The 22054-nt window shown below is 48.1% G+C and overlaps 1 protein-coding gene across 3 annotated transcripts in view; it reads left to right on the top strand.

Moving 5' to 3' along the window:
- Arhgap28 (Rho GTPase activating protein 28) overlaps positions 1-22054 on the top strand; it is a 167957-nt gene that overhangs the window by 114623 nt on the left and 31280 nt on the right. For all 3 annotated transcript variants that reach the window (XM_003464441.4, XM_013146688.3, XM_013146689.3), the window contains 6 exons: positions 4544-4628; positions 7145-7287; positions 10429-10594; positions 10701-10792; positions 13030-13107; positions 20316-20478. In XM_003464441.4, the coding sequence (XP_003464489.1) occupies positions 4544-4628; positions 7145-7287; positions 10429-10594; positions 10701-10792; positions 13030-13107; positions 20316-20478 (727 nt within the window). The remainder of the gene's footprint in view (positions 1-4543; positions 4629-7144; positions 7288-10428; positions 10595-10700; positions 10793-13029; positions 13108-20315; positions 20479-22054) is intronic.

Raw genomic sequence — 22054 nt, forward strand, 5'->3', positions numbered from 1 at the left:
ACTGAAGTGGCCTCAGCCTCTGCCCCTCCATCCAATTCTCACCTGAGCCACAGGCCTCTGACCGAAGTGTGAGTCTTGCCTGGAGGCTGCGGGGGTTTCCAGTCTGCAGTTCGCCTGCGAGTGCCTCGTGCTGCTGGACCACACCCCGCACCCTGTCCCCGTGGAACCGGCAGCTCAGGACCAGGCCCGGGGCTCCTGCGCGCCCTGCTCAGTGTTTAGGATCACACGGCGGGGCCACAAGGGAGCGGGTGGGCTGTGTGCCGGGTTCTGTGAGTCTTCTGGGGCAGCCCTGCGACCCGATTTTGTTGCCAGTCAGACAGCTGCTGTTCTGCTTTCACCATTACTCATTCCTCACTGCCCACTTTTCCACATCTTCCGCTCACTTCACCATCCATTTAGCAAATCCTGACTGAGAACAGACTGTTGGCACATAGCACTCTTGACCGTGAGGGTGTGGAGTGGCCCTGAGAGCCGTCCTGGGTGTGTGTGGAAGCTGTTGTTCTTTCCCTGGAAAAAGGCAGGCTAATAAGCATGTGCCAGGAGTAGACGGCCACCCTACTGGTGCTAGTCTCAGACTCCACTCGCTTTGGATTCTTTGATACGCAGAAATTTGTTGGGGGATGGAGGGGAGGAAGACCCAGGAATTGAACTCCCAACCTTGCACTTTTGCTAGGCAGGTGCTTATGCTGCTTAGCTTTATGCCTAAAACCTGCTTTTTTTTTTTTTTTTTTTTTTTTTTGGTCTTTTTGAGACAGGGTCTCACTATGCAGTCCAGACTGGCCTTGAGTTCACTTTAGCCCAGGCTGGTCTCGAACTCGCAACGTTCCTCTTGCTCAGCCTCGTGAGTGCTGGAATTATGGGTGTGCACCACCCGTGCCTGACTTTCAGAACTCTTTCTTTAGAGATGGTAAACATTTTGCTTCGTTGCCCCAGCAACCCACAGACGCTGGCTTGACCCCTGCTGTACTATTCCCAAAGTACTGTGGGCTCCTTTTACCATGGGTTAGCACCGCAGGCTCCTGGAGGTGCTGGGTTTCCGGGGAAGTGGTGTCCCAGATTGCAGGGCTCTTAGCTCTGACACCTATAAAGGTAACTCTCTCCTGCCAAGATGAATTCCCAAGGACACCTTAGTGTCATGGCAAGGACTTCCTGTGTCTGGATTTGGGGTGCTGTAGAGTAGATAATCTAACTTGATCTTTATTATAGCTTGACTTGCCCTGTGGTTGTTTTTCCACTTTTAACCTTTTTTTACTTGTTCGAATTCCCACTTCATGATGAGTAAAATCCCCACATGGGTAGGGCCTGTTCCTGGGGCTTGGAGTTTGAAAACAGCAGGGATTAGCTTTCTCTCATGGAAAGTGGCATCAGTTTCCCTTGTCCCCTAGGAAAGGGCTACAGCTGCCCCTTATGCAACATCTCACTTGGACTTTTCTCCTTATGTTTTGCCGTGACGCAGAATAATTGTTCTAAGTGTCTGCACTTTGCATTGCTCTCATCTGGAATGGAGTTTGCATTATGTCAAATGATCACCCAGCATCTACTAAAGTGAATGGATTCAACTGCAGATTCAAGCCCTGCAGATCAAAAATATTTTTTAACTTGTATCTGCACTGTGTACGCACAGACTTTTCTCTTTGCCCTTATTCCCTGCATGGTACAGTAGAATGAATAGCAGCTGACGTAGGGCTTACCTTGTATCCTAAGTCCTCTAGAGATGATGCAGAGTATTTTGAGGATGCAGGTAGTTTGTACGCAAATGAACGGCATTTTCTAGAAGGTCCTGAGTATTCAGACCTGTAGGGTCCAAGGAGTTCCAGGAGCCCCTTCCCCTGCAGATACTGGGGTGACCATGTGAACCCCAGCTTCTAATCGTCCTGCCTCAGGGCACAAGAGCCTACATGGGCAGCCTGGTTGGCCCTCTTTGTTTTCACCATGCGACTTTCCTGCTCCAGCAGGCGAGTGCTGCCTTGTTTACCCTGTTTCGTTTCGACCCCTGATGACTCTACGTCTCGGTGCCCCCACTTGGTTTGCAACCCTCCCATAATTTGAATGGACCTCTGGGTTCATTTAATTTGTACATATTTCTAATCTATGGTGACTCCATACTCCAGTTCCTCATGATCTTTTGTGCTGGTTTGTATCAAATATCTGAAATGTCAATGGGATTTCCAGCTCCAGCCAGAGTGCTCTTTCTTGGGTCCTGTGCCTTTGTCAGTCCTCTCTGTCGTCCTGGAGGTCCAGATCGAGTTCAAACACTTCATCTTTAGCAACCTTCTGGGCCGCCCTTCTCCGTCTACATCATTTCCCCATAGCACAGCATGTGTCACGGAACTCAGCTCTGAATACTAGGCTGTGAGCCTTTTAATAACATGCCATAAATGCGCTTCCCTTCTCCTCTTTGGAAGTAACTCAAGAGTAGGGATGAAAGCTCCAACTTCTGCCTCACAGTAATTTCTGTTTCACAGTGCTGCTCATCTGCAGAGGCAATGGACTGCAGGCCAGTGATGGCCGCCGAGCCGACACTCGCACTTCACAGCCTAAGAAATTCTCAGTCTGTAGGTTGTCGTATCCTGAACCTTGAGAGAAGTACTTGCTAAATCAGTTCAGCATCTCTGGATTCTCAGAAAAGTCCTCTCTTCCACAGTAAATGAAGCATGTCTTTGTGGGTGTTATGGTTTCTGTCTAGTTGTCCCACAAAGCCTCTGGCGGTCATAGTGCTTTTTCAGAGGTGGCTGAATCTACACTGTGTGTTTGATTCATAACACAATACTGGGATTATGAGTGCTGGGATTAAGGATAGGCTATGCAGGGTCAGTTCACTCACTGGATTGACATCACCCCTAACCCTGGGAGACTGGATACAATGTAAGACACAGAAAGAAGCTGTCTCTTTCTCTCTCTCTCACTCTCTCTCTCTCATGGCTTTTACCATTGTCTGCCTCCATGAACGGTTGCCCCTCTGCTATGTGCCACCCTGCCTTGGAGCCAGCTGATTATGGACTGAACTTCCACAAACTGTGAGCTAAATAAATCTTTCCTCCTTTAACTTTGGGCTTTGGGTATTTTGTCTCAGCAATGAAACAAAAGTAACTAAAACAGAAAACTTAAGGGAGCCACTGAAAAACGGTTCACATCTTTTGAAGAATTTTCATGCATGGGTGTGTCTATTACCATAACAAAATTTTTAGGTGAGAAGTGTAGAAGGAGAAAGGAGGATAGGATTATTCTGGCTCACAGTTTAGGAGGTCTGGGCCCTGGTGACTGGGTTGGCCATGTTGTTCTGGAGCCAGGGTATCACAGTGGAACGCAAGATAGGGCAGGCTGCTCACCTCAGGGCAATAGGAAACAAAGAAAATAGGAATCATTGGTGAGGGGTCCCAGTGCACCCTCCACGGACACAGCCCAACAAGATACATCTCCCTTGGGCCCCATGCTTAATCGTTCCACCAACTCCAGTAGCACCAAACTTCTAGTCTATGCCTGAGGGATCACACACAGGGTCTGGAGGTCATTTCAGATTGGGGCTATGACCTTGGGGAATCTTGATCCTCCAGCGTCAGCAGAGCTATGAAAAGTCCAGCTGAGCTGACCATGAGCAATGTGGCCCCAGCACTGTTTGTTTCTTCTTCCTCTCATTGCAGTATTTGCCTGTCCACGTATCATCACTGGCTATCTATTTATGCTGTTTAATCAGTTAAAGGAGCATCATCTCCTTTGAAGTAAAATAGGAATAAAGAGAACATGAGGCTCTAAATTTGAGACTCCCTTAATGCAATTTGTAGCACAGGGTAAAAGATATGTCATGAAGCAGGTGTTCAGTGATTGCTAAATCAATATGAGAATAAAAGAAACCACAGCAAGCACTAAAGGGGAAATGAACAGATTTAATATGTGAACAGCATATAAAAGATTCTTGATAGGATCATAGATTTCTTCATCACACCTATTCACAGACAAATCCCACATTAAAGTTGGTGGAATTTACCTGTAAAAATTTTGGTGTGATTTCTGTGTAAATTTTTTTTTAACTGGCATTCATCCAGAGTCACGCACAGAACTCTCCCCAGAAATGCTCGGCTGCTGATACAAGTGCAGAACGTTCAGTGCGTGGGCAGGATTCCATAGAGGAGACTTGAAAAATAATTAAGAGAGGGAACTAAATTAGGAAAGATTATTTTTGTTCATTGTTATCACTCAGCACTTTGTACTGAGGGACGATGGTAATGTTGATATAATTAAGACGATCTACATCAAGCTTAACAACTGATACACTTATCAGGTTATATATCAAGCAGTGTAATTTGTACAACTTAGCAAATGAATACCAAAAAATATTTAAGCACTGATGGATCCTGATGGAGCTCCCTTTGGAGAACCCTTGGTGAGCTGTCCAAGTCTAAACTGAATGCAGAAACAGAGGAAATCAACACAGGCCACCTGTGAAATTAAGAAACAGGTTTCTTATGAACAGAACCCATGCATGCTGTACTGGAAGTCAGACTGCATGCTGGTAACTCTGTGCTCGCCTCCTCTTGCTTGGCAGTCTATACTTGAGGCCATCTCGGACATCCCGGTCCACGCCAACGGCGCTTCAGAGTCCAGACAGACGGTTCCAAGCCCACTGAGTGGTGAGTGCAGTGCCATCAGCTTGAGACTGAGCTGTGTCCCCTGGGTGCTGTCCTGGGACCCAACATGGTGTCTTTTATATTGTGTATTTTAAGGTATTTTAAGCTGATGCACAAACACATCAACTTACACACATGCGTGTGGTACACGTGTGTGGGCACGACACCGGCAGACACTGTGTGATGCTCACATCAGCTTAGACCTCTCTGTCCTGTGTGTCACTGCTTCACGGCAAGGCCTGTCACACCTTTTCCCCACATCTGAATTATATTGTCCATTATCGTTGTCATGGAAACCCTGCTGTGCAGTAGGACCCCAGACTTGCTTCCTCCTGTCTAAATGGGATTTAGGACACCCAACCACCACCCGTGACCACCCTTCTGACTTCCAGGAGTCAGCTTCTAAAAGTTACCCATAAGTGTGTTTTTTTCCCCATCATGATGCTGTGGTGTCCAGCACTCATTTTTGTCATTCACGCGGACACCTGAGTGTGTCACACGAGAACGTTAATGAAGCCAGACTGAAAGGCGTCCCTGCCCTCCATCCCGGTCCTGCACAAGGGAGAAGCTGTCAGCTGCTGGCTCTGCTCCCAGCAGCTTACAAGGGACAGGCCAGCAAGGGCCAGCCCCTTGCTGGACAGGTGGAGGGCCCAGAAAGGGGTCTCACCTGCACTGTGAGAGAGAGAGAGATCCTGGAAGCCACACTTCTGTGTTTGGGCACTCACCTGTGCACCCATCTTCAATGTCCCTGCAGTCAGCACCTGCTTCAGACACCAGAGGTCAGGCCGGTGGAGAGTCCCTGAGCTCCATGATGGTCTCAGTGTCAGCCAGCTCAAGTCAACCAAAAGCACTGATTTGTATACTTCAGATTAAACAGTAAATAGCATAGTGTACGAATTGTATCTCAAAGGAGTTGCCACCAGGAAATAGGAAAGCAGAGAGGAGACTTGCCGGAAGTTATCCCCTGTCACGTACATGCTGCTCTAACGCGATGCGGCCCCAGTCGTGCCCTGTGCGCTGGCCCTGTGGTTTCGAGCCCAACCTGTGCAGTCTCTGGTCTACAAAGAAGGTCTCTAGGTCCCTTAGGCGTTAGACAGTGCTGCTTAGGAATGCCCGTTCATCTCTTAGGGCAGCTCTCTGTGCAACAAGAAGTACACCTCTGCTTTTGCCATTGTATGAATTCTTCCTTGTCCACTTACTGCATTTTCAGTTAGTTCAGACCTCTTAAATCTGTTGTCTTCTTAATTTGTTCACCCAACTTTTAATGTAAAATGAATTAAATCTTTTAATTTTTCTATTTGTTCCTTTTTTCCTATTTCCTCATATAGTTTTCATAGGAGGGGCAAAAGAGAAGGAGTTCTTTCTGTAATCAAATATGAAAAATTTTTAGGGTTTTTTGAGTAATACAGAAAAGGTGATGTATAAACACAATGGAGTACTGCTCAGCCATAAAGAAGGGTAAATCTGAGCCATTTATAGGAAAATGGAGGCACCTTGAGAACAGAATGTTAAGTGAAATAATCAGACACACAAACTTAAATACTGAATGGTTTCTCTAATATCAGAAACCTAACATATAAATAATGTAAAGAGGAAAATGAAAGCTAGATAATAAAAAATAAGGGGCTAGCACTTTTGCAAATGAGAAGAGGATCTCGAGATGGAGGAGGGAGAGGAGGGAGAGCAGACATAAAAGGAACTGAGAGTGCTCTGTACCTGCACAAGCTTCCTGCAGTACGTGTAATCATTGTGTGCTGCAAACGTGTACTAGTGAAACCTGAAAATAGGAGTAATTATTTATCCTGCATGAGCAGTTTTGCCCCACAGTAGAACAAAATACCAACCAAAGTCAGAAGCAGAGGATGGGGCTCCTTTGCTTTGGGTCAGAGGTGTCCTCTGCTGAGTTAACTTTTGGACTGGCTGGAGAGAAGCCCTGCTGGGGGCATGACGGGTCCTGCTCGCTTCTCCTGATGTGTATCCTGAGGAATATTTAGTTACAGCTCTTCCCACGGGCTCACCTGGAAAACTCAGAGGGGTGTCTAAGTCGAATTTATGGGATTTTGAGAGGCAAATATTCCATAGTTGTGGGGAAGAAACACAAGAGAATTAAAGCAGAGAGCAATGTTAGCGGGAACCTCCCCTCCCTTTCTCTTGGCCCCCAAGAGCAATGTCACCGAGTCTAATGGAGTTTAATTAATAATATAAGAATATATAGAAGACCTGGTTAGGGGCTTTGGCTCTAAACAGTTCTCAGCGGCAAACTTTCCAAGACATAAAAAGCTAACATTTAAAAACTCAGAGTGAATGGAAGATTGGTTTGGATAATGATAGATTGGAAATCCACGTCAAGTTGGATTTCACTGCGTCCTTCTTCACTGCATGCCTGGGGGAGCAGATGCTTTTATTTGATGTAAACATCTTTTGTGTTGGGGGTCACCTTGTGGTCTTCTGTGGCTGTTTTGTGATAAGTGGTGTTGGTTGAGTGGCATATTAGATACCCTGCATCTTTGTTTTTTGAGGCAATGACTGTCCAGAAAAGAACATTTCAACAGAGGCTGAAGAGCTGTCCTTTGAAGTGTCGTACTCAGAAATGGTTACAGAGGCTCCAAAAAGAAATAAATTGAAGAAATCAGAAATTAAGAAAGAAGACTATGCTTTAACTGTAAGTGAAACCCTTTGTGGTTATTCCAGTAACTTTCTGGAACTTCTCCATGGGCCAAACTGAGGACTTAAACACTCAAAAACAGAAACTGTCAGCACCAAAGGGGTAGGAGGCTGGGTGTGAGCACTGCCAGCTGCCATTGTGGGTGCTATAGGGTGGGTGCACCCACTTAGCTGAGATGGGTTCATGAACAACAATATAGGAATCCAAGCAGCCAAACTGATAAATTTGAAATTTATTGTCTGAGCTCAGGACCACTGGTTTACACACACACACACACACCTCCCAGTTCAGGGTCCAAACAAGTGGCCCCCAACTGGAAAGTTACAGAGTTTTTGAAAGAGAGAATCACAAAAGACATCCTGTTGGAAACAATTTAGCTAGGATCTTACATTAATTTTTGGTTGACACCTGTATACTGCTTCTTTTGTTGAGCAGGTTAATTTTTCTCCTGTGGATACAGCTCATTCTGCTTTTCTCATGGGACTTGCACCCTGTAATTCTCCATTTTCCTGAGTCAAATACAGGGCATTAGGTAAATGCAGGGCTCAGGATGGCATCAGTTATGCCAAGCCACAACAACAAGCTGTACCTAGCAGACCTGTGTTGAGAAGCTGTGAACTGAAATTATTGAATCTTCTTTCACAGACTGGATCTGTGAAAGTCAGTTTTCCATTGCTTTGGAAAACTCCTGAGATAAATCAGCCCAGTAAGAGGAAAGATGTATTTTGGCTCACACTTAGTGAGGTTGCAGCGTGGTCAGCTGACCTGCAATGTTTGGGCAGGAGCCTCTCATGGCAGAGCACATGTGGAACAAGCCGCTTGCTGCATGGTGGGCAGGGAGTGAAATGCGAAGCTGGAAAGGCCTGCATCCTAGCGTCTCCAGCAAGGTCACGCCCCCAGTTACCTCACTTCCTTTCACTAAGCATCACCTCCTAAAGGTCCCACCAGCTCTCCATAGCTCCACAGACTAGGGAGCAGCCTTCAAGACGTGGGCCATGTAGTTCCTCACCATAGCATAGAGGTGGGGTTTCAGCCTGTTGGTGAGTGTTCTTACACTCACTCGTGGGTCGGTGCAGGCACTGATTGTGTGTATCTCATAGTCCTAGAATCAAGCATTCAGAGAACAGATGTTAAAAACTCAGGAGAACCAAGAGCTGGTGTCACCAAAAGACAGGCACCCTGTTATCCTGAAAACCTCTTTCTGTTTGTCTGAATATTGTGTCCCAGAAGCCTGACCCAGGATGAGGTGACACCCATCCATTTGCTGCTCATTGAATAAACACATATTTGCAGAATTCCTGACCTGGAGATCTGTGCATTCTCTGCTGATCAGAGCTGCAGGCTGCATGCACAGGGCTCGGGTTATTTCAGAGCTAAAAGAGTGATTCCTCAGGAAAGGTCTATTGACAGCCCAGCCTATTCCCACTCAGCCACTCTGATATGGGGGAGAGAGAGAGAGATTAAGGAAGACTCATTGAGCATTGTGCTCCCACCTGATGTGGAACCAGAATCTCTAGCTGCAGGGGGACCCTGGTGATTACTCCCTTTTACAGATGAGAAAAACTGAGGACCTGAGAGGCTTAGTCATGTGTCTGGTCCCCAAGAAGCCCCCACATTGGATGGCAGAGTGGTGTTCTAGGACAGAGAGGGAAGCCCTAGAGACTGGTGTCAGGAGCAGCCCCTCTTATAGATCTCTTTAGAGAGCTGTGCAGGAAAGTTATCTCATCAAAGCTGCCTCCTCCTGAGGCCTGACCACAGGAGTGCTGGTCCACCTCGTGGAAAGGACTCAGCCAGGCTTAGCATGCAACACCTGCGCAATGGGTGAAACGGTTCTTACGGTCTCAGGAGCATTGGAAGGTAATGAAGAGCGTGGAATAGTACAAGCTGCACTGTGCTGTCTTCCTTTTAAGCCCTTGAGCTTCCAAGCATTGGCAGAAGGTGTGGGGTCCCCAGGTCATCTCCAACTTAGGGAACCCTCGTGGAGGATGTGTTTTAAAGCTATGAGTGTTTTCGATTGCTTCAGCATACCTTTCAATGTTCAGTTCTCTGAGAAGAAAAAGCCTTCTGGATGTTATGAGAATCATCTTTTACTGGCCCCTTAGATTATCCTCAATGCTTCTAGATTATTTTCATGAGTCTTTTAGTACATTTGATTTCTTTGTGTGGAAATGGAAGAAGATATTATAGTATTGTTGTCTTCAGAAGGTTAATAAGATTATTTGTGGTTTGAATATATTTTGCTTTTTTAAGAATTTGGAATCTAGTCTAGTTTTTAAGGTAGACTAAGTGCTGTCTCAGTGAGCATGGGTAATCCAGACCATGGGAGGTTACTAAAAGTCTTGTAAAGTATGTAGTTGTGGAATGTGCAAACCCTGATTTAAGGGGAGGAACCACCTTTACTAAGACCGCCCACAGCTCCTGTAGGCAAGACCTAGGCATGTCATCTCATAGGTGTGCCCGTGTGTCACCCAGATTGGGAACTTGTGCCAAATCCCCATGATGCTCAGCCCTTCTGCTCTTTGACGGGGCAGGATATCCCTTCTGAGAAAGCAGTTTCCACAACTGTGATGGTGAAGTCAGCAGGCAATTCCAAGGCACCAATAGTATCTCTGTGACCCAGCATGATTCTTGAGTGTTTTTGCAAATATCATGTTTTGCCATTGTCTTAGTTACTTTCTTCATTGTTGGGACAGTTTGCCTGACACTCACAAATTAAAAGAGGAGAGGTTTATTTTGACTCCCAGTTTGTAGATTCTAATCCATAATGAGCTGACCCAAAGGCAAGGCAGCTTGGCAGTGGAGAAACAGCCCCATGGCATGGAAGCAGGAAGCAGAGAGATCAAGGGAGGAGGTGACAGACCTTTCCAGGCCATTGCCCCAATGGCCTTCCTCCTCCCACCATGCTTCCCAGGGTCACAGTTAGCTGTAAACTCATCAGTCTACTAATCCATGGTGAGTGCCACACTCCTATGATCCGATTGCTTCCCAAAGCCCCACCTAAATGCACATGAGACTGGGGGAGCATCTAGACATAAACTGTAACAGTTCTGTAGATGTAAAATGTCCCGCTGGCACTGAATGAAGATACAACAATTTTCCTTGGCCATCAAACCCCAATATCTTCCTTTTGTGTTTTAGAAATTTATTGTCCAGAAGACCAGATTTGGGCTCACCGAAGCGGGAGACCTGTCCCCTGAGGACATGAAGAAGATCCGCCATCTCTCTCTGATCGAATTGACCGCCTTTTTTGATGCCTTTGGAATTCAGCTGAAAAGAAGCAAAACAGAGAAAGTCAAAGGACGAGGTAACTGAGAGGACTGATCGTTTCCCGCTTTGACCCTGGCACACTGGCATGAAAGAGTCACTTTTCTGATTCTTTTCTCTTTCTCCCTTGATTCTCCCAAATGAAGACACTGGGATCTTCGGAGTCCCGCTTACTGTGCTCCTGGACAACGACCATAAGAAAGACCCTGCAGTCAAAGTCCCCCTTGTGCTACAGAAAGTGAGTAGACCACAACAAATGGGGAGCCCCTAGCACCGCTGCGTGGACTCGGTACCTTGCGTGGACTCGGTACACAGATGAATTTGCCTTTCCATTTGAATGTGCTGTAGTCCCGTTCAGATCCAGGCCAAGGGTGAGTTTCAGCTTCACCCTCTGCATCTGCACAATAGTCACAAGTACTTAGGCCGCTTGGATTTCTTTTTAGTCTGCCTGGCATGACTGTAACAGAATCCCCGAAGCTGACTCTTTGTAAGAAAACAAATTTATTTCAATCACAATTTTGGAGGCTGAGTATCCAAAAAGCATGGCACTAGCTCTGACAGAGTCACTGAACTGGGTCACCCTGGGGCAGTGACAGGGCTCTGATGGGCATAAGTGCCACAGGAAGGAACCAAGTGACCAGACAGGAGTGACCAGACAGAAGAGGTGGAGGACCACTGGCTTCTTTGTTCTTCCAGTACTTTTTCAGACTCATCTGTGCTTGAGTGTTGTGTTTTTCCATGCGTTCACCATTGGTTTGGCTAAAGACAGACCTTAACTGTTAACGATGTATTTATGGATTGTGTATTTGTTGACTTATATCCTAGACTAAATTTTTTTAAAATGGCTATGTAATTATTTCCTGAGTTTTCCAGGCAAAGGTAAATAAAATCTAAAACTCTGCTTGTCCTGGTTATTTTTCGGTTATGACAGGCAGATAGAGGTTAGAGCTAGAACTTTGGTGGAACAGAGCTTTTCAGTGATGTGTCTGGAGTGTCCCTTATGATGGTCTCTGTGGCTTTGGGGGCTGGGCAGCTGGTTTCCTGTTAGGCTATGTTTTCATGACGCAGGCCCAGGAAGAAGAGAAAATGTGCTCTGGGCGCAGAGCAGGCCACCACAAAGACAAGACAGCGGCCAAAAGGTCAGTGGCCAGTGTGCTTTATGCCCTTCCTTTGTGACAGACCCCAAGGGTCCTGCACAGGGCTCCAAAGCTGTGCTGCATGTGCATCTGGCATGACTGACAGCTGTCTGAGATTGACAGGGCACACACAATTTCCCAGCCACGCTGCTTAACCTGATCTGTGCCTTATAACTGTGTGCACTTTCCAGTAGAGCCATCCCGGGGTGGCTCAAGTTAGCAACCCAAACGGATCTCACTAAAATCCAGCACGAGTTTTTACATGCTCTATAAAAATACAAATGGAGAAAACATACAGCAGCTTTACTCCCACCAACCCCTATTCTGTGTTCCTGTATTCTGCTGGCAGTAAACACCTCGAGCTAAGCTGTCCCTCAGATCTGGTGACGAGAGCAGCAGGGTGAAAACCAGACAGCCAGAGGATATGGTGGCAGCCCTGTAACCAGGGCCACCCTGGGCTTGCTGAACCACCCCCCCCACTGCCCTCTCACATGATAAATATCCCATCTCTTCAGCCAGGGCGCCCCAGGTCAGGGCCATCCCCTTCCTCCTTCTGAAGAGCCGGGGTAGGCAGAGGATGCTGGGCATGTGTCCAGGTCCTCAACCCACACAGCTCTGAGACTTTCTTCCCTTCTTTGGATTAAAACCAGAATTTTACCTTTGGTCCCCGTCATAAAGTCAATTTTGAGAAAATCTATGAAAATCTAAGGTTCAGTGCACAGAGGTAAGCTGCTTTGTAGGTGTAAGAATGCAACAGGGAACTCAGCCAGTGGAAGCAGACGGGGTGCTCGGAGAGCACTAAAGTAAATCTTCATGGATTCATGTCACGTCCCTCGCTCCGCCCGTGTGAGCTGTCATCACTGGCAATGGGAGTGCTCCTTAAGACCATAGCAATGTGGAAGTCACGCCAGTGTTTAGTCTTACTGTGCCTCAGTGTGCCCAGCAGTAGAGTGGGGATAATAACAGGACCTATTTATAGGGTTATTGCCAGGATGAAACGAGCTCATCGGTCACCACCATCCAGAGGGGGCGCAGCTCATGGTGGTAGATTCAGACTCCTCCCCGCTGGTCAGTCTGCACAGAGGTGTCGAGGTTGACAATTAACATGGTTACGAGGCAGCATGTTAACCTGGCACAGGGTGGATCTCGGGGAAGCTAAGTCTCTTGTGCTCATTTGCATGTGGGCGGATACTGCTGACCTTGTAGGGCATCCGTGAGCATTTAACAAGACATTCGAATCCTGGCAGGAAAGCAGGCTTGGGATTTTGCCTCGATGTTATTCCGGGCGTCTGTGATCGGGCAGAGGTACTTACTTTGTCCTTATTGCCTTGTTTTGCAGTTTTTTGAGAAAGTTGAAGAGTCTGGTCTGGAATCTGAAGGAATTTTTCGACTTTCCGGATGTACAGCCAAAGTCAAGGTATCCCGTGTTTTCTCTCCTCATCAGCGATCCAAGCTGTCTAGACTCAGCTCAAATGAGACCAGGAATCCAGGCTTTGTCGTTCATGTTATTTACGTATTTGATGCTGGCACTGATCTCTGCCTAGTAGTCTACATTTGTTCCATGAACTTTGTAAATTAAAACAATTCATAAGCAACCTACAACAAAACAAAGAGCCAATGCACTGTCTTCAGTCTCAAAGTGCCCGTCACTGCCTTGGGGGCTGAGTGTCTCAATTCTTCGTCTCAGAGAAGCCACTAAGCCCTTGTCTCATGACCCGCTGCTGTAAGCTCAGAAACACTCTGCGTCTCCCCTTTCACTAGACCGTGTATAAGGCTCGGTTCTGAAGCCCGGCTCCACTGAAGGTGTCACTGCTCTCCACACTGGAAACCTGTCCCTCCTCACGGCAGTGAAGGCCACAGCATGGTAGAGAAAAGGGGCACGGAACAGAAGAGCTTTCCTCCCCAGTCTCCAGTGAGAACTCTCCCTGTGTCACCTGGGGGCAGGGAGGTGGGCAAAGGAGACCGCTCAGCCCTGGCTGGTGGGTGCTAGATGGCAAAGCCTGAGGGGAGGGAAAGAAGGGAGGAAGCTGAGCTTGGTTGTCTTGAGAACTATTCAGAGGCCAGGCACCTCGGGGGAAGGCGCCGCTTCATCTGTCCGTCTCCGTCTCCTTATGTGCGCTGGGAAATGCTGTTTGTATCAGAAGTCTCAGGGCTTTTCTACAGAAGTGTGACTAGAGGTTTTTGAAGTGGAAATGGAGAATAAATAGGTCGTGTCTTTTCCTCCAGAGGCCTAACGCTGAGGCAGATTTGCTGCAGAAGAGAGCTCTGGGGACCAATGCCTTTGAAAGCTAAAAGGGGCCAAACGGGGAGGCCCATCATGCAGGCTGGCCCAATGCTCCCCCAGGGAGTCCTGCGCCCTGCTCAGCTCTGTTCTGCCTGGGCTTCCTTCAAAGGACATGGCCAAGGTGAACCCAGAGGGGAAACAGCTGCCCAGGCCAGGTCAGCAGCCTGCAGCTCTGCATGTGAATGGAGCAAGTTCTCTTTTGAAGGGAGAGCTGAGTGGGGACCCCGTGTGTCCCCAGTGAGCCCAGAAATCAGGGTGTGGAGGGAGATGTGGGCTCCCAGAGAGCAGAGCTGGATGATGCTAACTGTAGGCAACACTTCCCTTGAAAGGCAGCTCAGCTGAAGCAGGAGGATCACTGCGAGTTCAAGGCCGGCCTGGGCTACCATAAATGAGTTCAAGGCTAGCCTAAAATACACAGTGAGACTCCATCTCAAAAAAGAAAAAGAATGAAAAAAGGAAAGGCAACTCGGCTCTTGTTAAAGTTCACGCTTGCTACACTGAGCTGCTCTTTGCCCTGGTTCCTCAGGAGTTTGTTCCTTAGATACAATTAGGAGACTGAAAGCTACCGCTAGCTGTGGTCAGTTTCGCTATCAGCAGCATCAAAGACATGAAAGGAAGTCAAAGAAACCGATTTCCTAAAACAGCCCTCCACCCCGCCCTCTGTAGTATATTTACACAAATTCTCATGGGTTCCTGCATTTGTGTATGCGTGTGTGTGTGTGTGTGTGCACGTGTGTGTGTGAAAAGTATAGCAGATATGACCTAAGTCACCTTTTGCTAAATAATCAACTTGAAAACATGACAGGACATTTCCCATGGGCTCAGGTTCCCACACCAGCAGAGGTTACTTTTCTCAAGTGCCTCTTGGGCTGCGAAGCACTTGTCCGGGCTGGCAAGTCCGTGAACCGTGATGATGTCAAGGTCCCTCTTGTCAAGGGTTTTGTGTAGCATCAGCCTCTTCATTCCACCTCCCATTAGTCTGGAAACTTCCAATGTTCCTAGGCCTAGAGTTCCAAAAAGCCTATGTGCAAGAAATCTGGACTGCAGACCAGAGACAGGTGCGGGTGAGCCAAGGGGCCCGGTGTCTTTAAGGGACCCTCATGGCTTTCCTCTGTTCCAACCTGAACTTCTCTTTTTCTTTTTTAAAATCTCCTTGGCCGGACTACTTTGTGTCAGAATGTCCTTGCACAAAGGCAGTTTCTTTTCTGAACTCCATTAGGACTGTCCCTACATATGCCAAGTAAATGGCACCAGCTATTTGGGGCTCTGCTGGGGAGCAATCTGGTCTGGCTTTGTGCCAGAAACACGGCAAGACCCACAGAGAAGCAGCCCTGAGCGGAAGCTGCTAAGCTGGAGCCCAGCTGGGACCTGGCTGCGGAGCTGATCCCATACTGGCGGCCTCAGATCATTGGGAGCTAATTTGATCCTTTGGATGCTCCATGATTTTCTCTGCAAAACATGGCAGAAATGCCTGCACTGGGGGAGATGTTGCATGAAGATGGGACTGGCATAACTGTTCTCTGTGTTGCCTCTGTGCCTTCTTCAGGGATAGCTGTCAGTGCAGGACAGTGCGGGCGAGTGCAGGCCCTTGCTTTGAATGGTGGCCACAGGCTTAGCTGTCTCTAATCGGTTGATTAACGCTCAGAGGAGACTTCAGGAAGCAGCTTCCGCCCTGGCCTCTGCTCACACCGGCAGTGGGTGGAAAATCAGCTTCTTTGCTCTCCAGTGCTGCCCGTCCTGGCCAGGACCATTTACACCTGACCTGCGTGGCCTTGCATTTGGGGCCATGCTGAGAAACCAGCACTGCTCCTATGCTGTAGCTGCATTGGCCGGAACTGGAAGAGCCATTTTCTCTCTCTCAGTGCTGTCTTGTCCCAGCCTCCCTGACAGGAAGATGTGGCACTGCTCCCCAGCCGGCCACCTGGGCCCTGGCCTCAGGGGCAGAATCACAGGGATGGCCCCGCTGAGAGTTTTCATTTACATGATCCATTTTCATCTCAGCAAGGTCATTGTTTAAAAATGCATTTTTAATGGATACCTAAAATCACAGAAACTTTCTGTACTTGTGGGAGTTTCCGTCTGTGGGTGTGCTGCACAATGTTTAAATGGGGCTGCATGCCTGTCTGTGACACTTAGTGTATCTTTATGATGAAAACTTCAGACTCCTTTCTTCTAGTTGTCCAAAATGAACAAAACAGTGCCATTATGTGTAGTCACCCTACTGTGCAGTAATGCAGAAATTCATGGTCCTGAGGCACAGTTGTGGTCAGGTGAGCGTCACTAGGTGCCTGCCACAGCATTGTCCGCAGTTTTTGGTCACCAGTATTCCACTCTGCTTCCCTGAGGGCAGCTTTCCCCGATTCCACTTAGGAGTGGGGTCATGTGAAACTTGTCTTCCTCTGCCTGGTTTCCTTTACCTGCCACAGTGATCAAGTTCCATGTCCATTGTCATGAGCGCCAGGGTTTCGCCTGTCACGGCTGTGTAGCATTCCGTCCTGTGTGCATACCATGTGTCCTTCCTGAAGTTCCCAGCTGGTGGACACATCAGTCAGTTTTCTATTTCTTGGCTACTGTGAACAGAGCGTCTATCCATTTGAGAGTGTAGCTGTGTCTTTGAGGTGCTGATTTCATTTCCGTCAGATGTGCACCCACGAGGTGGGATTGCTGGATATACCAGAAGCATGCTTGCAATCTTTTGAGGATCCTCCATACTGTTTTCCACCATGGCTGTACTAATTTACATTCCTGCCAACAGCTGACAAGGGCTCCTTTTTTTCCACCCTTCATGTTCACCAGCGTTTCTTACCTTTGATCTTTTTGATCATCGTGTTTCTGAAGTAGTCATTATGGTTTGGATCTAAGATTTCCCTCAGAATTCTTTTGCGTTCACACATGGGACATTTGCAAGGCGCTTGGGTCATGAAAGCTGTGACTTCTGGTAGGTGAGTTCCATGGACTCACGATGGGATTATTGGGAGGTGACAGTCACTGAAGACATGGGCCCAAATAGAAAGGAGTGAATCGTGGTGGGTGTGACCGTGAGGACTGAATCTCATCTCTGGCTCTGCTTTTGTCTTCTTCTTTCTGCTTCCTGACTAAGGTAAGTAGCTCTCCTCTGCCCCCACGGTGCTTCTGCTTTGCAGGACAGACTCACCACTCACCCCTCCTGCGGCTTTAGCAACACCTCCCCAGGCCAAAAAGCACTGGGCCCAGTTGACCGTGCACTGAAACCTCAGAAACCATGTGCCAAAAGAAACCTTTCCTCCTTGAAGACCTTATCTTCAGGTATTTTGTCACAGTGACAGAAGGTTGACTGATGCAGAGGTGATGCTAAGCTGTGGTTTTGATTTGTATTTCCCTGATGATTAACATGGTGGTACTAGCCATCTGTGTAATCCTCTTTTGAAAAATGTCTGTTTAGGTCTATTTACCTACATTTTAATCAAGTCAGTTCTCGCTGCTGATTTCTCTTGTTATGAGTTTCTTAATATTTTGGATATTAACTATTGTCAGAAGTATAGTTTGCAAATACCTTCTCCCAGTATGTAAGTTATCTCTTCCCTCTGCTGATTTGTCTCCTTTGCTGAGCAGGAGATCTTTAATAGAATTCCCTTTGTCTATTTTTGCTTCTGTTTCCTGTGCTTTGGTGGACTTTGCCCCAAAATCCTTGTCCATTCCAATGTCTTCAAGCATTTCCCTTATGCTTTCTTTGAGTAGTTTCATGGTTTCAGGTCTCAAGTTGAGTCTTTAATCCATTTTGAATTGAATTTTTCTGCCGGTGAGAGACAGGGGTCCAACTTAAGTCCTCTGCATGTGGGTGCCCAGTTGTCCTGGTACTGTTCATTGAAAACACTGCCCTGTGAGCAGTCCCAGCTCCTTTGTGGAGTACCGCTTAGCTGTAGCTCTGTGGTTTACTCCAGGCTCTCTGTTCTGTTCCGCTGGTTTAGGTGTGGATTTTTAGCGGGTCCCAGGTGTTTTACCATTGTACCTTTGGAGGATGTTTAAAGTGAGTGTGATGTCTCCTGCTTTACTCTTTTTGCTCAAGATGGTTTTGGCTATCCAGGGTAGAACTGTTTCTAATATCCCTGTCGTACAAGGAGAACTGTGAGGCACAGGCCAGGCAGCCTGTGAGTTGTGGAGTCGGGATTGAAGCCTCCACACCCTGACTGTAGCACCAGCCCCTGGCCTGGCACCGTGCTGTCTCTTGGGTAACTGGACATCACTCCCAGTCATGGTTCACATGCTTCCTTTGGCCATGGCGCATGAGAAATAAGGTTAATTCTGCTTTTGCAGATGCTTCCTCTCTCCTTGAAGAACCATTTCTCCATAGCAGGAGGACCAGGGAATTGTGTGCATTGCTCACCCGTCCTCCTGTGTTTTCTGTTAGCCACCCCTCCACGTACCCATCCCAGCCAGGAAGTCATCCCGGACCCCGCTGTGGGTCTCACATTCAGCCCATGGTGGTCCTTAGGCATGGTGCCTCTTCGGCAATTCTTAGATCCCCCTCCTTTCCATTCTACAGCTGTGTACCCAGGTCAGTCCTTGGTTGTCCATCAGCAGACAAGGTGTCATTGCTGGTAACTGGGCTCCTGCCCTTCCCTGGCCCTGGCCCGCACCAAGCTCCACACTCACCCGGTCATCACCCAGCTGTCAGAGAGGATGACTAACCTGCCGGCCTCTCGCTTAGAAATGGTCCAAGTTTCCTCACTGCCTGCAGGACACATCCCTGTCCCCTTGGAGCTGGGAGCCTGATCATGCTGGACCTCGGTGCACTATGGTTCCTCTGTGCAGCTGCCCCTCCTGGCCAGGGTGCCTTCCCATGGCCTCTCCCTGCAAGCTCCTCAGCAGCCTTGGCCCCAGCAGCCAGCTTTCAGGGCTGCTCAATGGCCATGTGTGGCCTCTCCACAGCATTCACACCCTAGAGTTAGCGCCACTCCTAAAAGAGCCCTGTAGCTGGCCTGGAAGGCGCCTGCGGGCACAAACAGGTCCCACGTAGCCTCCTCTTCCCAGAGCCCCCGGGGCATGATCTCCAGGATGAGATTAACATGTGTGGAAGGCTTTATCAAATGCATCTCTGCAGAGCACTGTTGACTAGCTGTCCTATTCCTATTCGATTCCTGGACCAGAAGAAAAGTCCCAAATTCATCAGCAGAGGTAGACAGACAGTAGATCTAGATTGGAGGTGTCTCTGTAGAAACTGGTCTGCAGAGGATCGGTCCCCCTTCTGCAGGCTCTGGGAGCCAAGCGCTGTCATCAGGGAGCTCATCCAGGTAGAAATAGGTGTGATGAGTGAGCTGCCTGGCTGCACATGCTCGAGGCCAGAAGAATCTCAGGATTCTCATGAGAGCAAAGCAGAAGGTTACAAAACAGGGTGTCCAGGAGTCAAGGAGTCCAGGAGTCCCTACTTCCTAGCATCGCAGATGAACCTTGTAGGGAGCATGAAAAAAAAATATGAGTCTGATTTTGGAAAAGAAACATGGAGAAGGTTGGACCTGATAATGAAATGGATAATGTAAAATGTGCAAGACAGAGCCTAAGGAGTTATTTAAAAAATCAAAGAGCAATTGCCCAGTGCTGTCAGCCCTGCAAAGCCGAAACGTCCCAGGTGAAAGCCACGCGTTTGCAGTTGCCGCTCCAGGAAGGTGTCATTGGTCTGCCTGCTACAGCGAGGTCACTGTGGCTCTACTGAGACTTTCCTGGCTCTGTTTGTGGCCCCAGGAGAGCTGTGCCATCCTGGTCTAATTTAGAAATAGAAGCGAGGGTGGCAGAAGGGATTGTGCAAAAGAAGAGGGCAGGGACTTGGTCAGCAGCCAGCTGTGCATCCGCATGTGGAGGGTGGGGGAGCTTCCCAAAGCCGCACAAATGAAACGAGGATCTAAGTAAAGATCTTTAGGCTTGTGTGGATTTGGTAATTATTTCAAGATCAACATTAGTTTTAAAATATATTTGAGCCAGGAATGGTGATGCAGGTCTATAATCCCAGCACTCTCGAAGGCTGCGGAAGGAAAGTCACAAATTCAAGGCCAGCCTGAACAATTTAGTGACATGGCAAGACTGTCTCAAAATAAAGAATAAAAAAAGTGTTGAGAATGTAGCTCAGTGTTGAGGTCTTGAGTTTGAACCCTGATAGCACACAAAAAAATTATTTTTTTCAAAAACCTTGTTTAGAAATTCATTCACAAATACCTGTTTCGGTTCTCTAATCACACAGAAAAGCAGGCTCAGACACATTTGCATTACCAATGTCTTTGCAAAAGAAGCTTATTAACCACAGTTTGCAGAGGGACACGGGCGGCCCAGGGTAAGAACCCAGAGTGCTGACCGCCTTCCTTGGTTTGCAGCAATACCGTGAAGAGCTGGATGCCAAGTTCAATGCCGATAAATTTAAATGGGACAAGATGTGCCACAGAGAAGCTGCCGTGATGCTGAAAGCCTTTTTCCGAGAGCTGCCCACCTCCCTCTTCCCTGTGGAATACATCCCTGCCTTCGTCGCACTGATGGAAAGTAGGTGAACGCCGCCCCTTGGGCCTGGGCTCAGATACCAATAAGACCCAGCACGCAGCAGCGGGGTTGGGGGAGGTGCAGAGTGAAATGTGGTGCTGGTGGGGAGATTTGCGGTTTCCTGATCTGAGTGGGCAAAATGCTGAGCGTGACAGTCAGCATTCACCTGCCTACAACCTGGGGGGTAGACGGGGTGCAGGGGGTTATGCCTACTCCACGACACAGCTATGGAGGTGGGTTCCTGTGCAGTCAAGGTTCTTTTCTTTAACCGCTGCCCCTGTAATGACAGATAACCAGGACTCATCAGGGCTTTCATGGGTGCTGACTGAAGCCATCTAGAACAGTGGCTCAGTGTCACAGTCCACTGAAGACTGTGAAGTCCCTCCCGGCCCTCCCTCTGAGGTCCGGGGCTGGAGATGCCGGTTGCCACACACTCAGCATGTTCTATCCCGGAGAATCACAATGTCACATCATGTTTCTGAAAAGTCACCAGATCTGCCCACCAGCTTGGCCTTAGGTGACATCTTGGACAGCACAGTCGTGGGGACCTGTGCTGTACTGGACAGGGAAGAATCTGACTGCCATGCTTGGACCACAGAGGTTGAATAGTGTACAGAAGAAGAGCGGGGCTTTGGTGACAACCCAAGGAGCTCAGGGCTCCCAGGCTCGGTGCAGACAGGCGCATTAGCAGGTGGCAGTACTGTGTGGACAGAGAAGGACCGTGGCCAGCCTGACAGGGTGATCCTGGCCATGCACAGCTCTAGATGACAATCGGTTGCTGCGCAGGGCTGAGAGCCAAGTCCAGGCTTACGCTTGATTTTAAAACATAAGCCTCAATTCCACGTTTTGAACCCAGTGTGAGCTTAGCAAGTGACATCTGTGGCTGCCGGTTTGCCACCTTCTGTGGGAGGACAAGAACTGCAAACCCCTAGTGAAAGTAAAGGGTGATAGATCCGATCTGCGTGGCCAGATCTGACCTGAGGATGAAGTGCTCCCAGTCTTTACAAGTTTTCACTAAACCAGATCCACCAAATAATTTCTTCCCTTCAATAAGAGACCGTGACAGGGAAGGCAGCCTTTGTCTGAGCTTTTATTCCCATGCCACCAGGGACAGGCATCACTTTTCCTTGTAAGGTCTCATGCTTTTATTTTCTGAGAAAAAATTGCTGAGAAACAAAAGCTCACCCCCTTCTTTGATTTTAATTTTGGCTATTATATATTTTTTCAGCTCTAGAGTTTCCGGTTGATGCTGTACAGGTGTTTCTGTTTATCCGCTGCAGGGCCCTTCCTTTTTCATTCTGCATTTTTTATCCCTAAGCTTATTTTTTTTTCACACCCTCGAGGACAGTCTGATAACCAGCTTCAGAACCCTCGTCTGTAGCTGCAGTTCCAGAGTCCTCTCAGCGCTGTCCTCCTATGGCAGGGAGGTGTGACCTTATGTGAGCCTTGTTCACTGTCGCTGGTCCTCTGCTTGGCTGGCCTTGAGTTGTCTGCAGTCCTCAGGCCAGCAGCTGGGCGAGTGTCCCTGCTGTGATTTCATCCTTTGCTGCCCCCTCGTGGCACCCTTGAGGTTCTGCGA

The sequence above is a fragment of the Cavia porcellus genome, unplaced genomic scaffold (genome assembly GCF_034190915.1).
Source record: "Cavia porcellus strain 051 isolate PalLab524CR breed Dunkin Hartley unplaced genomic scaffold, mCavPor4.1 scaffold_20, whole genome shotgun sequence".
Taxonomy (NCBI): Eukaryota; Metazoa; Chordata; class Mammalia; order Rodentia; family Caviidae; genus Cavia; species Cavia porcellus.